Source organism: Pipra filicauda, unplaced genomic scaffold (assembly GCF_003945595.2).
Source record: "Pipra filicauda isolate LSUMZ 115617 unplaced genomic scaffold, ASM394559v2 scaffold596_size400887_pilon, whole genome shotgun sequence".
In the NCBI taxonomy this organism is placed as follows: domain Eukaryota; kingdom Metazoa; phylum Chordata; class Aves; order Passeriformes; family Pipridae; genus Pipra; species Pipra filicauda.
This window is the reverse complement of record NW_024104749.1, coordinates 1-15553: the sequence shown is the minus strand read 5'-3', so window position 1 is coordinate 15553 and position 15553 is coordinate 1. Positions and strand designations below refer to the sequence as shown.

At 62.1% G+C, this 15553-nt stretch overlaps 2 protein-coding genes across 2 annotated transcripts; both read right to left on the bottom strand.

Annotated features, from left to right (window-relative positions):
- Positions 1 to 1504: 1504 nt before the first annotated feature.
- LOC114000261 (maestro heat-like repeat-containing protein family member 1) lies at positions 1505 to 6606 on the bottom strand. The gene is made up of 15 exons (XM_027744473.2): positions 6157 to 6606; positions 5850 to 5914; positions 5382 to 5735; positions 5050 to 5198; positions 4639 to 4786; positions 4240 to 4427; positions 4014 to 4151; positions 3724 to 3838; positions 3415 to 3552; positions 2981 to 3160; positions 2700 to 2855; positions 2441 to 2542; positions 2219 to 2321; positions 1963 to 2019; positions 1505 to 1662 (listed from the first exon to the last, which is right to left on the bottom strand). The coding sequence occupies exons 1-15, from the start codon at positions 6281 to 6283 to the stop codon at positions 1505 to 1507; spliced, it is 2178 nt and encodes a 725-aa protein (XP_027600274.2). The 5' UTR covers positions 6284 to 6606.
- A 3789-nt stretch (positions 6607 to 10395) lies between these two features.
- On the bottom strand, positions 10396 to 15547 carry LOC120324572 (maestro heat-like repeat-containing protein family member 6). Its single transcript, XM_039387869.1, has 15 exons — positions 15206 to 15547; positions 14900 to 14964; positions 14432 to 14785; positions 14100 to 14248; positions 13689 to 13836; positions 13290 to 13477; positions 13064 to 13201; positions 12774 to 12888; positions 12465 to 12602; positions 12031 to 12210; positions 11764 to 11919; positions 11505 to 11606; positions 11283 to 11385; positions 11027 to 11083; positions 10396 to 10726 (listed from the first exon to the last, which is right to left on the bottom strand). Exons 1-15 carry the CDS (start codon positions 15330 to 15332, stop codon positions 10530 to 10532), a joined length of 2217 nt encoding a protein of 738 aa, XP_039243803.1. The 5' UTR covers positions 15333 to 15547; the 3' UTR covers positions 10396 to 10529.
- Between the last annotated feature and the right edge of the window lie 6 nt (positions 15548 to 15553).

Sequence of the window (15553 nt, the reverse complement as noted above, 5' to 3'; positions counted from 1 at the left end):
TGGCCCAGCCGGGCTGCTGCCGGAGCTGAGCTCCTTGCCAAAGCTGCAGGAGGCACCCAGCAAGCCAGCAGAGGCAGGCAGAGCAGCAAAGAGAAACAGTTCTTCCAACCCAAAAGCACAGCAAGGACTTGCTCTCCCAAATCAGGGGTGCCAGGGAGATCTTGCTTGGAGACTGGGGAAGCAGCCCGGGGACACTCAGGGCCCACCTTGGTGCCAGGAGACCTCGGCTGGGATCCTGGTGACCTGGCCATGGAGCATCTGGGGGTACCACGGCGAGGGGATTTCGGGCCGTGCCCAGGGACTGTGGGGGCTGTTGGAGCACTGCTGAGGGAGCTGCTGCCTCTCTGTTCCCCTGCCACTTGGGCTTCTGTGGGAACACGTTAAGCCGGCAGCAGCTGCATTCAGTGAATTAGGATCAACCAGGAGTGTTTTGGCCTTGACTGGTTGTGGGAAGTAGCAGAGACTGTGGAAAGCTGCCTTAGGGAACTAGGGGGCAGAAGCATGAGAGAAATAGTAACATTAACATGGTATAAAAGGTAGCAACTGTAACAAAGGTAGGTCTCAGTATCCCCAAAGAGCTGAGTCCATGATTTAACACGCCACAAATGGTGCCCGAACAGGGACCTTAATCAAACGCCGGAGGGAGGACGTCTTACCCGCGGCGTAGCTCGGCTGGACGATGGGCTGAAAGGAAGCCCAGGTGCACTGCAGTTACCTTCCTGCTGGACAGCAGGGAAGCAGCCGAGGACGTGATGGGGAACTCTCTACCCAGAGAGCATAAGAATGTAATCCAAGTATTTAACATAATTTGTGGAAGCAACAGCGAGAGCTATCAGATATGGACTTAAAGCGGCTGTTAGCATGGGCCTGTGACAATTGTCCTAACATAAATGCATACACTGTTTGTGATGTGGGACAAAGTCGGAGCCTGTCTTTGGGACAAAGCTCTTAAAAAAGACAAGGAGGCCACAGGACCTGTAAGCCTTTGGCAGACCCTCTTGGAGGCCCTGAAAGTCTCTGTTGGGTCCAAGAAATCAGACCCACTGCCAACGGAGACAGTGCTTCTTTGGGAAGCACTTTCCTTGGGAAGCAAGCCCCTTGCCTCCCCAGGGATGACCCAAGTCTGCAGCTTTCTTGGGGAAGCCCAGCACACCCAGCACTGCAGATCAGCAAGATCTTGGAAGTGCACAATGCTGTGCAAGTGGCCCTTCAGGACAGGCCCCTTTGCAGCCTGAAGTGCCCGTGTCCCAGGGTGTCTGTGCCCACGGTGCAGGGGGCGAAAGAGAGGCAGGAGCGGGCCGGTGAGCTGCAGGGCTGAGGGTTTGTGCCCTTTCAGTTGCACCAAGATGCAGATAAGGGGGAGAAAACAAATGTTTATTATTGTGAGGGCAAGGAGAGGGATGAAGTGGGGTGAGGAGAAGGGAATGGAAGGAGGGAGCCGTCCCTGGGGCTGCAGAGGCCAGGAGCTGCCTGGCCTTGCGGGCTGGCTCAGTTGGGACCAACATCAGCTGCAGGTGCAGCCGCGCTGAGAAGTGGTCCCTGGGTTGTTGCGGGGCTGTTGCAGGGACATTGGTCGTCTCATGGCACGGCTGTAAGCATCCACGAGTGCAGTTCTGACGCTGGAGACGGAGGGGCAGTCGTCGTCGCTCATGGCTGTAAGGCCTGGAAGAGAGAGGAAGGGAGCTGGGGTCAGAGCGTGGCTGTGTGGGGACCCCAGGAGCCCCTCCTGCCAGGGCCATGCCAGGCAGCTCTTGGCAGAGCCAGGAGGGAGCAGGGGCCAAGAGGATGAGCGGGAAGGTGCTGGGCACCAATGGGCACCCTGCCCCTGCCATGTGTGTGTGCTCTGGCCATGGTGTGCAGGGAGCAGAGCCCTGTGCAGGCAGGGCAGGGATTGCAGCTCCCTGCCCAGGGTCTGTGCTGGTCCCCGGCAGCCCCCAGGGAGGCCCCTCTGCCCTCACTCACCCTTGAGGATGGGCCACAGGTCTTGCTGCCACTCCCTCATGTGCCAGCCGGCGACCCCTGGGAACACAGAGGCTGTCAGGGCCCAGGGGCTCCGCATGGGGAGGCCCCGGGGCTGGGCTGGCAGAGGGCGGCAGCAGCCGCCAGGGCACTCGGGGCTCCCCAGCACATCCCTGGGCCCATCGTGCTGCCGCTGCAGCAGCCGGGGCTGGGGCCGAGCTGCAGCGGGGCGGGGAGGGACCGCGGCCTCGGGGCTCACCCATGAACCTGACGGCCGCCTCTCGCAGGGGCTCCTGTGGGCTCTGCAGGTAGGGCAGGGCCTGCTGCAGGTGCTCGCCCCTTCGGCTCCTGTCCTTTTCCATCTGCAGAGAGTAGGGGGGTGTCTGTGGTTGCAGCAGTGGGCAGGGGCACAGGGCCAGCCGGCACACTGCGCACTGGGGGCTTCTCCAGCCTGGGGCTGGGCCTTTGCACTCATCCTTACCAGGCAGTCACAGAATCTGAAGGGCTGCTCTGTCTTCAGCAGCTGCTCCAGGTCCTTCCTCTTGAGGAAGCTTGTAGCCCAGAGCAGCGCTTCCCGAGCGGCCTGCAGAGCAGCAGAGAGCGGGACATGGCACCGCAGCCCAGGGCACAGCCCCTGTGTCCCTGCTCCAAGGGCAGCAGGAGGCTGGAGCCCTTGAGGCCCGAGGGCAGGAGGCAGCCCAGCCCCTGCCCCGGGGACACCAGAGCCCAGCAGTGCTCACCTCTGCCACGCGCTGGTTCTCGTCGTGCCAGCGGAAGAACAGTGGGACCAGGCTCTGGCGCACCTGCATCTCCCAGGGCTCTGTTCCCTCTTCCGCCAGCACCTCCATCACCTCTCGGAAGAGGCGAATGGAGAGCAGCTGCACGTGGCTGTTGTCCTGGGGCCAAAGAAGAGACAAAGACCTCAGCACTGCCTGCTCCAGGCCCTCCAGGCCCAGACCTGAAACTCCACCGAGTTTCCTGGCAGCACCCAGTGCCTGTGGCTGGGGGCACAGAGCCTTACGTTGTCAAAGACTGGCCGGAGCGCCTCAACCAGCCTCGGGGCAGTGGAGCTGAACCCGTCAGTGTTGTCTCCATCCTGGAGCACATTCAGGAACGTGGAGAGGGTCATGGCGACCATCTCTCCGTCTCCATCACGCAGCAGCTCCAGGAGGAGCTCAGACAGGCTGCAGATGCTTTTGGCCTGTGGGGAACAGAAGGCTGTGCTGGGAAGCCCTGAACAGCTGCCCCACCAACCCCACTCTGGCAGTGCAAACCCACGCTGCTGCCCTGGGGCCCAGAGGCCAAAGGCCTGTCCCACAGGGCCTGGGCAGCTGGAGAGGGAGGCAGGAGATCTGGCAGCAGCTGCCACAGCTCCCGAAGCCCAGCCAAGGTCAAGCCACTGCCCTCTCCAGCCCCAGGCTGCCCGTGTGGCTTCATCCCCTGCCCCCTTCTCACCATGGAGGGATCCCCGCTGAGCACCAGGAGCCCTCGCAGAGCCAGGCGCCGCCTCTCTGGGCACTGGCTCTGCAGGTGCCTTGCCAGGATCTGCAGGACACTGTCATCACCTGCGCTCACGTCCAAATAGTTGAGGACCTGGAAGGCAGAGAGCAGTGCCGGGGTGGGCGGGCGGCAGGAGCGCGGAGCCGGCCAGGGCTGGGCCCAGGCAGCAGCACAGGGCGCAGGCACCGTCCCGGGCAGCTGCGGCTGTGAGAGGGCAGAGAGGGGGAGGCAGCGGGGCCAGGCAGCGCTGGCCATCGGGCTCACCTCGACAAGGAAGGCCAGGGCAGGCAGCTCCCAGCGGGGCCCCTCCGTGCTGAGCAGCCCCAGCAGGTGCCTTGCCAGCGGGCCATAGGAGGGGAGCAACACGTGGCGCATCTCCCTGTCAGGGCAAAAAGGGAACCCTCGGCCTTGAGTTTAGTGGGCAAAGCTCTGCCAGCACTGGCTGGGCCGTCCCTTGGGGCCAAGGCCCTCTGTCCCACGCCCCCAGGGGCTGTGTGGGCTGCCCCGTGCCCAGGGCAGAGGTGCCGGGGGCAGCGGGGACAAGGCTGTCTCACCTGGCCAGCAGCCCCACCGCGTAGTGGTGGGTGTCAGCAGAGAGGAGCGCGTCCCAGCCACGCTTGCGCTCCACTGACACCAGCTCCTGGTCCCACTGCAGCCGGCAGAGCAGGGCCCGGATGGTCTGGACCACAAAGCTGTGTGCAGAGCAAAGGCCATGTCAGGCTGGGAGCCCTGGCCCCAGCCCCGAGGGCACGGCAGGGAGAGGGGACGGGCATGGAGCACCTGTTGGGGTGGGTGGGAAGGCCGTGTAGCTCCTGGCATCCCCTCCAGAAGGTGCTGACCTCCTGTGGCATCTGCTCAGTGCTCATAGAAACTTGGCAGAGCAGAGCCAGGAGGAGACGAGGGGCATAATCGAACAGTGCATCTTGGCACTGGGGCTCCTGGACCATCAGCCACAGGGCCAGGGTTGCCTGCAAGAAAGCCCCGCGGAGACACCATCAGTGCCCAGAGGGAGGGAGAGGCCAGGGAGAGCCAGGGGGAGCAGCCGGCCTGCTGCCCCTGAACCTGCTCCTCAGCCCCATTTGCAGCCCAAGGCCTGAGGGAGATGCAAGGGTGGGGGAAGATGGAGAGTCGCTGGAGAGGCGACGTGGGGAGGAGCAAAGGCCACTTCCAGAAACTCACAGCCAGGGCAAAGACGTCCATGTGGTCCCCGTCGGAGGTGGACACGCTGTGCAGTGGCCAGTCCTCCATCACCCCGAGCAGCGTTGGCAGCACCTTGTGCGCTGTGGTGGCTGAGGAGGCGATGGTCCTCCACAGGATTGCAGCAGCTCTGTGGAGCCAGAGCTCTGGGTCAGGGGGGTCTGGGCCTTGGGAGCTGTGGGGGCCCAGGTGACAGAGTCACGGTGCCTTGAGGGGTAGGGAGGGCACATGGCAGCAGGATCAGGGACTGACATGCCAGGGCTGGGAAGTGGAGGGGCCAGAGGGTGCTGAAATTGTCCACTTGTCTGTCAGACCAGGAGGGACAGGGTAGATGGGGTGCTGGGTTGTAAAGGCTGGTGAGCCCTGAGGCAGCAAAGCAGCTGGGCCCTGTACCTGTCACACGCTGGGGCACAGTGCAGGAGAGTCGTCACCACGTGCCCAGGGTGTGCGTGGGCCAGCCTGCGGATGGCAATGGGCGGCCTGACCTCTGGAGACTCCTGGCACGTGAGCCACTGGTGGATGGATCTGACACTGGCTGGCACCTGGAGGGGAGTGGGAGACACTTGGAGAGCTGCCAGAGCCAGCAGCTTGCCCAGCTTGCCGCAGGAAGGGCTTCCCTTCCCACCACACTGTGCTGGCCTCAAAGGCTCTGGGGGCCCAGCAGAGCCGGCTTGAGGGTCCACAAGACCCCTGGGAGGCTCAAGCCCTGGCCACAGGCTGCTTACTTCATTCACATTGGAGACAGTTTTCTCCTCCAAAATGTCCAGACTGGGAGCATCAGTGACACTGTCCATGGGCAGGCAGTCGGTGTCTGCGATGCTCTCAGTCGTGGCGTCAGCCTTGGCCCCGACATCCGTTGGTGCCGTGTCAGAGCTTGTCTCGGTGTTGGTCAGTGCCGTGTCAAAAGTGGCTGTGCCATCCATCAGTGCCGTGTCAGAGGTGGCTGCACAGTCCCTCGGTGCAGTGCTGACATCCGACTCCGCCTCGAGCTCGGCTGCGCTGGTGTCAGGCTGTGCCGGGAGCTCGGGCGGTGCGGTTGTGGCTGTTCTGCGCCGAACTCCCACGAATTTCAGCAACCTCTGCAGGAGAAGAAAGGGCAGGGAAGAGAGGGAAGTGGCATGGAGTGCTCTGACAGCGGTGCCAGGCAGAGCAGGGACAGCAGGCCCAGCACAGGGGGGGATGGCTGCAGGTACCTGAACTGCCCTGCGCAAGCGGCCACGGGCGCGGTCCTGCTCTTCTGGGCGGTCCCGGCCTGGATCTGGCAAAGAGCGAGCGCAGTCAGAGCTGAGGGGCCGCGGGAGAGGCCAGAGAACACAGCCCAGCCCTGTGCTCCACAGGCAGGGCCGGCCCTGGGATGCCCAGGGGATGGAGCACGGATGCCGGGGGGATCAGCCTTGGGCCCCCCTTTCCCCCTCCCTTTCCCTGGCCATGTCCAGAGGGGACGGCAAGGGGCCCAGCTGGCTGCAGCCACCATCCCTGTGGCCCAGCTCCAGCACTCACCCTGCTGCAGTGGCTGGAAGTGCTGCACCTCCTCCTCTGCTTCCTGTGCTGGGCCAGCTCCAGGGCCTCTCCTGTTCTTCCTGTTCCTCCGGAGCAGCCGGCACAGGCCGAAGCATCCCCCCGCCATGGCACAGTCTGGTGTTGAGGGCACCTGCGGGGGAGAAACCTGGGAAAAACCCCTGGCGGCCAAGTGTGACACAATGGCCTGCGGGGCTCCTGCCACAGGGACTGGGGATGTTTTGGAAAAGCCCCTGGTGGCAAAGTCTCAAAAAACGGCCTCAAGGGCCACTGCCACAGGGGCTGCTGATGACTTGGAACAGCCCCTGGTGGCAAAGTCTCACAAAATGGCCTCAAGGGCCGCTGCCACAGGGACTGGTGACTCCTCGGAAAAGCTCCGGGTCACCAAGGCCCGTGGCCTGGCCTCGAGGGCCACTCCCACAGGGAGTGGGGTCACCTCGGAAACGCTCCGGGTCCCCAACTCCTGTGCTGTGGCCTCGAGGGAAGTTGATCACAAAAGGACTCTCGAAAACGCTCCTGGTCGACGAGAAAGGAGTTGGCTGCGAGGAGGCTCCTCACAGCACCGCTCTGTCCCGTCCTGCCCAGTCGCCCGCTCCGAGCACGGTGGCGTGGCCGCGTTGCCGCCAACACCTTTATCCCCACGGGTCACAAAGGACACCGGCCCATCCCCTGGGTGACGGCCACCGTGTCACAAAGGGCCCTGTGACACACTGCCATGGGCCCTGGGGCCTCCCCCAGCCCGGCCAACCTGCCCCAGCTCGGAAGGAATCCATTCCCAAAAGCAGCTGCAGCCACTGGGGGCAAGGCTTGGCATCTGTGGAAAGGCAGAAGCTGTGGCTCCTTCTTGCCATCATTTCTTCATGGAAGTCATGACCTGCAGCACAAAAACACCTGGGCTGGCCAGGCCCAGAAGAATCTGGCATTGAGTAATGCTACATTCAGGAAAGCCTGACTTCCCATTCCTCAGTACAAGGAGCTGAAAGGAGTCGCAAATTTCCCAATGTCACTGAATTGGGAGGACCCAAAAACTATTTGGAAGTTTGCTTCCCATCTCAAACCTGCAGCTCATTTGCCTTCATGTGGTCCACTAAGAGTCAACTTCCAAACATGAACAGAAGCAAAAAATCTGGGCATTGATTGGTTTGCAAACGCTTTTCTAGGAGGGGATCAGAATATGACTCTTAAAACCAGGGGAAAATAAAACTACCCAGAATGATCACAGCTGAAGCTAAAATGCATTTCAGAAGGAACATCAACACCCACACCCCACACACCCCCCTCAGCACCTTCCCAGTCAGGAATTTCATCCAATCTCTCGGAGTAGAGGAAGGGAGGGCTTTGCTTGGCAGTGATAGGATTGCCCAGAACTAACAGAGAACCTGAGCTGGGGAGAAAAGGGGACTTAAATGCTGCTTGACAGGAGCAATATTGCAGCAGCTGTCAGCAGTACCCGGGAGGAATTGTCAGGGATGCACTTGGGGCTGCTTGGGCTTGCAATGAGTTGAGAACTTTCCGGACAAACCTGTCCCTCCCAGGCAGCCAAGTGGCTGCAGGGGGACAGTGTCACCAGGGGGTTGTCACCGCAGGGTCGGTGCCCTCCAGGTGTGCTTCAGTGGGATGCCAAGGATGCTGGCTTTGTCCCCAAAGAGCCCATTTCTCCTTTCTTGAGGAGAAGAGAGGTTTGTGGGCAGTAGAGGTGTTGGGACAGCTTCCTTTTCCCGACCAGCTGGCTGGGAGCAAGCTGGAGGCACTTGGGAAAGGCTGGGTGGATGGTGAGGTGTGGCTGGAGGGATCCCCATGGATCTGCAGAGCAGAGGGCTGGAAGAGAGATGTTTTCATGGAGCTTTTCTGAGGAGCGGCTTTTCTGAGGGAGCTGTGGGGGCTCAGCCTGGAGAAAAGGAGGCTCAGGGGGGACCTTCTGGCTCTGCCACTCCGTGACAGAAGGATGGAGCCAAAGCAGGGTTGGGCTCTGCTCGCAGGGATCAAGGGGCAGAAGGAGAGGAAACAGCCTCAAGTTACACCAGGGGAGGTTTATTTTGGCTATTTTGGAAAATTGTTCATGGAAAGGGTTGTCCAGCCCTGGCACAGGCTGGGCAGGGCAGTGGTGGAGTCATGTAAGACTCTAAGCCCTTGGAGCTGCCGGCTCATGGGAGTGGCTGGGAATTTTACTTTAATGTATAGATATAGGGTTCTTTAATAGCTTGAGATAGCACCGAGAGAATAAGCCACGGGCTTGTTCCCGAGGAATTTCTTTTTTACTTTAGGGGAGCAAATAAGGGCACTTGGCCAAAGTTCAAAAGGACACCACAAAGCGGGACAAAGATGTTCCACCACAATCCTCACTCAGCAGATCCTAGGAATCACAACACTTCAGTCAAGATGCAATAAACCAACAACACTGAAATCAAGATCCACTAAACCAAAAACATTTAAGGCAACATCCAACCAATTCCCCCCCACTTCAATCAAGATCTGATCCCTCCAGCTCCAAACCACCCCAAGCATCAGGAAAGGAGCAGAGAAAGAGAAGCAGAGGGATGAAGAAGAGAGAAGGAGAAAGAGGGAGAGACAGATGCTGGAGCTACCACCACAGCCCTGGAGAGGATCAGCTCTCCCCAGTCCCGTGGCAGGGCCAGCACACCAGGCCAACACGTGCCCCTGGTTTTCTTTGCTCCGGTCCCTCTGGCCAACCCCCCAGGTGGGGTCTGTGACCCAGCAGCCACTCTGTGGCTTCCTGGCCGGGCTGAGGGGTCGGGTTCTCCCTGTCCCTGCCAGTGGGAGCTGGGTGTGGGGCTGCAGGAGCTGTGGCTGTTCCAGTTTTCCCGGGCTGGTTGGGACTGACAGCTACTGCGGGGCTTGCCCAGCTGAGCTCCCGGGGCTGCCCTGAGGGACACGAGGCCACCCCCCCTCCATGAGGTTCCACCCATCCCTTCCCCTCCACACCCATGGAGTGGACTGATTAGAAGATGGAGTCTGATTGCCAGGTGGAGTCTGTTTGCCATTGTCTCCAGCGTGGAGTTAAAAAGCCTGGATGGCACAGCCGGGCTGCTGCCGGAGCCGAGCTCCTTGCCAAAGCTGCAGGAGGCACCCAGCAAGTCAGCAGAGGCAGGCAGAGCAGCAAAGGGGTACCACGGTGAGGGGATTTCGGGCCGTGCCCAGGGACTGTGGGGGCTGTTGGAGCACTGCTGAGGGAGCTGCTGCCTCTCTGTTCCCCTGCCAGTTGGGCTTCTGTGGGAACAAGTTAAGCCGGCAGCAGCTGCATTCAGTGAATTAGGATCAACCAGGAGTGTTTTGGCCTTGACTGGTTGTGGGAAGTAGCAGAGACTGTGGAAAGCTGCCTTAGGGAACTAGGGGGCAGAAGCATGATAGAAATAGTAACATTAACATGATATAAAAGGTAGCAACTGTAACAAAGGTAGGTCTCAGTATCCCCAAAGAGCTGAGTCCATGATTTAACACGCCACAAATGGCGCCCGAACAGGGACCTTAATCAAACGCCGGAGGGAGGACGTCTTACCCGCGGCGTAGCTCGGCTGGACGATGGGCTGAAAGGAAGCCCAGGTGCACTGCAGTTACCTTCCTGCTGGACAGCAGGGAAGCAGCCAAGGACGTGATGAGGAACTCTCTACCCAGAGAGCATAAGAATGTAATCCAAGTATTTAACATAATTTGTGGAAGCAACAGCGAGAGCTATCAGATATGGACTTAAAGTGGCTGTTAGCATGGGCTTGTGACAATTGTCCTAACATAAATGCATACACTGTTTGTGATGTGGAACGATGGGATAAAGTCGGAACCAGTCTTTGGGACAAAGCTCTTAAACACGACAAGGAGGCTGCAGGACTTGTAAGGCTTTGGCAGACCCTCTAGGAGGCCCTGAAAGTCTCTGTTGGGTCCAAGAAATCAGACCCACTGCCAACGGAGACAGTGCTTCTTTGGGAAGCACTTTCCTTGGGAAGCAAGCCCCTTGCCTCCCCAGGGATGACCCAAGTCTGCAGCTTTCTTGGGGAAGCCCAGCACACCCAGCACTGCAGATCAGCAAGATCTTGAAGTGCACAATGCTGTGCAAGTGGCCCTTCAGGACAGGCCCCTTTGCAGCCTGAAGTGCCCGTGTCCCAGGGTGTGTGTGCCCACGGTGCAGGGGGCAAAAGAGAGGCAGGAGCGGGCCCGTGAGCTGCAGGGCTGAGGGTTTGTGCCCTTTCAGTTGCACCAAGACACAGATAAGGGGAGAAAGCCAGGGTTTATTAACAACAGGGCAAGGGGGAGGATGAAGTGGGGTCAGGAGAAGGGAATGGAAGGAGGGAGCCGTCCCTGGGGCTGCAGAGGCCAGGAGCTGCCTGGCCTTGCGGGCTGGCTCAGTTGGGCCCAGCATCAGCTGGAGCTGCAGCCGCGCTGAGAAGTGGTCCCTGGGCTGTGGTGGGGGGCTGTTGCAGGGACATTGGTCGTCTCAGCGGAGCAGGTGGAGTTCTCATGGCCCGGCTGTAAGTGGCCATGAGTGCAGCTCTCATGGTGGAGACAGAGGGGCAGTCGTCGTCACTCATGGCTGTAAGGGCTGGAAGAGAGAGGAAGGGAGCCGGGGTCAGAGAGTGGCTGTGCAGGGACCCCAGGAGCCCCTCCTGCCAGGGCCATGCCAGGCAGCTCTTGGCACAGCCAGGAGGGAGCAGGGGCCAAGAGGATGAGCGGGAAGGTGCTGGGCACCAATGGGCACCCTGCCCCTGCCATGTGTGTGTGCTCTGGCCATGGTGTGCAGGGAGCAGAGCCCTGTGCAGGCAGGGCAGGGATTGCAGCTCCCTGCCCAGGGTCTGTGCTGGTCCCCGGCAGCCCCCAGGGAGGCCCCTCTGCCCTCACTCACCCTTGAGGATGGGCCACAGGTCTTGCTGCCACTCCCTCATGTGCCAGCCGGCGACCCCTGGGAACACAGAGGCTGTCAGGGCCCAGGGGCTCCGCATGGGGAGGCCCCGGGGCTGGGCTGGCAGAGGGCGGCAGCAGCCGCCAGGGCACTCGGGGCTCCCCAGCACATCCCTGGGCCCATCGTGCTGCCGCTGCAGCAGCCGGGGCTGGGGCCGAGCTGCAGCGGGGCGGGGAGGGACCGCGGCCTCGGGGCTCACCCATGAACCTGACGGCCGCCTCTCGCAGGGGCTCCTGTGGGCTCTGCAGGTAGGGCAGGGCCTGCTGCAGGTGCTCGCCCCTTCGGCTCCTGTCCTTCTCCATCTGCAGAGAGTAGGGGGGTGTCTGTGGTTGCAGTAGTGGGCAGAGGCATAGGGCCAGCCGGCACACTGCACACTGGGGGCTTCTCCAGCCTGGAGCTGGGCCTCTATGCTCATCCTTACCAGGCAATCACAGAACCTGAAGGGCTGCTCTGTCTCCAGCAGCTGCTCCAGGTCCTTCCTCTTGAGGAAGCCTGTAGCCCAGAGCAGCGCTTCCCGAGCGGCCTGCAGAGCAGCAGAGAGCGGGACATGGCACCGCAGCCCAGGGCACAGCCCCTGTGTCCCTGCTCCAAGGCCAGCAGGAGGCTGGAGCCCTTGAGGCCCCAGGGCAGGAGGCAGCCCAGCCCCTGCCCCGGGGACACCAGAGCCCAGCAGTGCTCACCTCTGCCACGCGCTGGTTCTCGTCGTGCCAGCGGAAGAACAGTGGGACCAGGCTCTGGCGCACCTGCATCTCCCAGGGCTCTGTTCCCTCTTCCGCCAGCACCTCCATCACCTCTCGGAACAGGCGAATGGAGAGCAGCTGCACGTGGCTGTTGTCCTGGGGCCAAAGAAGAGACAAAGACCTCAGCACTGCCTGCTCCAGGCCCTGAAACTCCACCAAGTTTCCTGACAGCACCCAGTGCCTGTGGCTGGGGGCACAGAGCCTTACGTTGTCAAAGACTGGCCGGAGCGCCTCAGCCAGCCCCGGGGCAGTGGAGCTGAGTCCTTTCCTGTCTTCCTCATCCTGGAGCACATTCAGGAACAGGGAGAGGGTCATCCTGACCAGCTCTCCATCTCCATCACGCAGCAGCTCCAGGAGGGGCTCAGACAGGCTGCAGATGCTTTTGGCCTGTGGGGAACAGAAGGCTGTGCTGGGAAGCCCTGAACAGCTGCCCCACCAACCCCACTCTGGCAGTGCAAACCCACGCTGCTGCCCTGGGGCCCAGAGGTCAAAGGCCTGTCCCACAGGGCCTGGGCAGCTGGAGAGGGAGGCAGGAGATCTGTGAGCAGCTGCCACAGCTCCCGAAGCCCAGCCAAGGTCAAGCCACTGCCCTCTCCAGCCCCAGGCTGCCCGTGTGGCTTCATCCCCTGCCCCCTTCTCACCATGGAGGGATCCCCGCTGAGCACCAGGAGCCCTCGCAGAGCCAGGCGCCGCCTCTCTGGGCACTGGCTCTGCAGGTGCCTTGCCAGGATCTGCAGGACACTGTCATCACCTGCGCTCACGTCCAAATAGTTGAGGACCTGGAAGGCAGAGAGCAGTGCCGGGGTGGGCGGGCGGCAGGAGCGCGGAGCCGGCCAGGGCTGGGCCCAGGCAGCAGCACAGGGTGCAGGCACCGTCCCGGGCAGCTGCGGCTGTGAGAGGGCAGAGAGGGGGAGGCAGCGGGGCCAGGCAGCGCTGGCCATCGGGCTCACCTCGACAAGGAAGGCCAGGGCAGGCAGCTCCCAGCGGGGCCCCTCCGTGCTTAGCAGCCCCAGCAGGTGCCTTGCCAGCGGGCCATAGGAGGGGAGCAACACGTGGCGCATCTCCCTGTCAGGGCAAAAAGGGAACCCTCAGCCTTGAGTTTAGTGGGCAAAGCTCTGCCAGCACTGGCTGGGCCGTCCCTTGGGGCCAAGGCCCTCTGTCCCACGCCCCCAGGGGCTGTGTGGGCTGCCCCGTGCCCAGGGCAGAGATGCCGGGGGCAGAGGGGACAAGGCTGTCTCACCTGGCCAGCAGCCCCACCGCGTAGTGGTGGGTGTCAGCAGAGAGGAGCGCGTCCCAGCCACGCTTGCGCTCCACTGACACCAGCTCCTGGTCCCACTGCAGCCGGCAGAGCAGGGCCCGGATGGTCTGGACCACAAAGCTGTGTGCAGAGCAAAGGCCATGTCAGGCTGGGAGCCCTGGCCCCAGCCCCGAGGGCACGGCAGGGAGAGGGGACGGGCATGGAGCACCTGTTGGGGTGGGTGGGAAGGCCGTGTAGCTCCTGGCATCCCCTCCAGAAGGTGCTGACCTCCTGTGGCATCTGCTCAGTGCTCATAGAAACTTGGCAGAGCAGAGCCAGGAGGAGACGAGGGGCATAATCGAACAGTGCATCTTGGCACTGGGGCTCCTGGACCATCAGCCACAGGGCCAGGGTTGCCTGCAAGAAAGCCCCGCGGAGACACCATCAGTGCCCAGAGGGAGGGAGAGGCCAGGGAGAGCCAGGGGGAGCAGCCGGCCTGCTGCCCCTGAACCTGCTCCTCAGCCCCATTTGCAGCCCAAGGCCTGAGGGAGATGCAAGGGTGGGGGAAGATGGAGAGTCGCTGGAGAGGCGACGTGGGGAGGAGCAAAGGCCACTTCCAGAAACTCACAGCCAGGGCAAAGACGTCCATGTGGTCCCCGTCGGAGGTGGACACGCTGTGCAGTGGCCAGTCCTCCATCACCCCGAGCAGCGTTGGCAGCACCTTGTGCGCTGTGGTGGCCGAGAAGGCGATGGTCCTCCACAGGATTGCAGCAGCTCTGTGGAGCCAGAGCTCTGGGTCAGGGGGGTCTGGGCCTTGGGAGTTGTGGGGGCCCAGGTGACAGAGCCACGGTGCCTTGAGGGGTAGGGAGGGCACGTGGCAACAGGATCAGGGACTGACATGCCAGGGCTGGGAAGTGGAGGGGCCAGAGGGTGCTGAAATTGTCCACCTGTCTGTCAGACCAGGAGGGACAGGCTGGATGGGGTGCTGGGTTGTAAAGGCTGGTGAGCCCTGAGGCAGCAAAGCAGCTGGGCCCTGTACCTGTCACACGCTGGGGCACAGTGCAGGAGAGTTGTCACCACGTGCCCAGGGTGTGCGTGGGCCAGCCTGCGGATGGCAATGGGCGGCCTGACCTCTGGAGACTCCTGGCACGTGAGCCACTGGTGGATGGATCTGACAATGGCTGGCACCTGGAGGGGAGTGGGAGACACTTGGAGAGCTGCCAGAGCCAGCAGCTTGCCCAGCTTGCCGCAGGAAGGGCTTCCCTTCCCACCACACTCTGCTGGCCTCAAAGGCTCTGGGGGCCCAGCAGAGCCGGCTTGAGGGTCCACAAGACCCCTGGGAGGCTCAAGCCCTGGCCACAGGCTGCTTACTTCATTCACATTGGAGACAGTTTTCTCCTCCAAAACGTCCAGACTGGGAGCATCAGTGACACTGTCCATGGGCAGGCAGTCGGTGTCTGCGATGCTCTCAGTTGTGGCGTCAGCCTTGGCCCCGACATCCGTTGGTGCCGTGTCAGAGCTTGTCTCGGTGTTGGTCAGTGCCGTGTCAAAAGTGGCTGTGCCATCCATCAGTGCCATGTCACCGCTGGCTGCACAGTCACTCCGTGCAGTGCTGACATCGGGCTCCGCCTCGAGCTCGGCTGCGCTGGTGTCAGGCTGTGCCGGGAGCTCGGGCGGTGCGGTCGTGGCTGTTCTGCGCCGAACTCCCACGAATTTCAGCAACCTCTGCAGGAGAAGAAAGGGCAGGGAAGAGAGGGAAGTGGCATGGAGTGCTCTGACAGCGGTGCCAGGCGGAGCAGGGACAGCAGGCCCAGCCCAGGGAGGGATGGCTGCAGGTACCTGAACTGCCCTGCGCAAGCGGCCACGGGCGCGGTCCTGCTCTTCTGGGCGGTCCCGGCCTGGATCTGGCAAAGAGCGAGCGCAGTCAGAGCTGAGGGGCCGCGGGAGAGGCCAGAGAACACAGCCCAGCCCTGTGCTCCACAGGCAGGGCCGGCCCTGGGATGCCCAGGGGATGGAGCACGGATGCCGGGGGGATCAGCCTTGGCCCCCCTTTCCCCCTCCCTTTCCCTGGCCATGTCCAGAGGGGACGGCAAGGGGCCCAGCTGGCTGCAGCCACCATCCCTGTGGCCCAGCTCCAGCACTCACCCTGCTGCAGTGGCTGGAAGTGCTGCACCTCCTCCTCTGCTTCCTGTGCTGGGCCAGCTCCAGGGCCTCTCCTGTTCTTCCTGTTCCTCCGGAGCAGCCGGCACAGGCCGAAGCATCCCCCCGCCATGGCACAGTCTGGTCTTGAGGGCACCTGCGGGGGAGAAACCTGGAAAAAACCCCTGGCGGCCAAGTGTGACACAATGGCCTGTGGGGCTCCTGCCACAGGGACTGGGGATGTTTTGGAAAAGCCCCTGGTGGCAAAGTCTCAAAAAACGGCCTCAAGGGCCACTGCCACAGGGGCTGCTGATGACTTGGAACAGCCCCTGGTGGCAAAGTCTCACAAAATGG

Bases quoted from the DNA above. Each gene is read 5' to 3' on its own strand.
- LOC114000261 (XM_027744473.2), bottom strand. From the start codon at position 6,283: ATGGCGGGGGGATGCTTCGGCCTGTGCCGGCTGCTCCGGAGGAACAGG. The intron at 5,199-5,381 runs GTAAGCAGCCTG...ACTCCCCTCCAG, and splicing joins CTGTCTCCAATGTGAATGAA to GTGCCAGCCAGTGTCAGATC. The intron at 4,428-4,638 runs GTGAGTTTCTGG...GCTTTCTTGCAG, and splicing joins TGGACGTCTTTGCCCTGGCT to GCAACCCTGGCCCTGTGGCT.
- LOC120324572 (XM_039387869.1), bottom strand. From the start codon at position 15,332: ATGGCGGGGGGATGCTTCGGCCTGTGCCGGCTGCTCCGGAGGAACAGG. The intron at 12,889-13,063 runs GTGAGACAGCCT...TTGCCCTGACAG, and splicing joins GCGGTGGGGCTGCTGGCCAG to GGAGATGCGCCACGTGTTGC. The intron at 11,084-11,282 runs GTGAGCCCCGAG...CTGTGTTCCCAG, and splicing joins GGCGGCCGTCAGGTTCATGG to GGGTCGCCGGCTGGCACATG.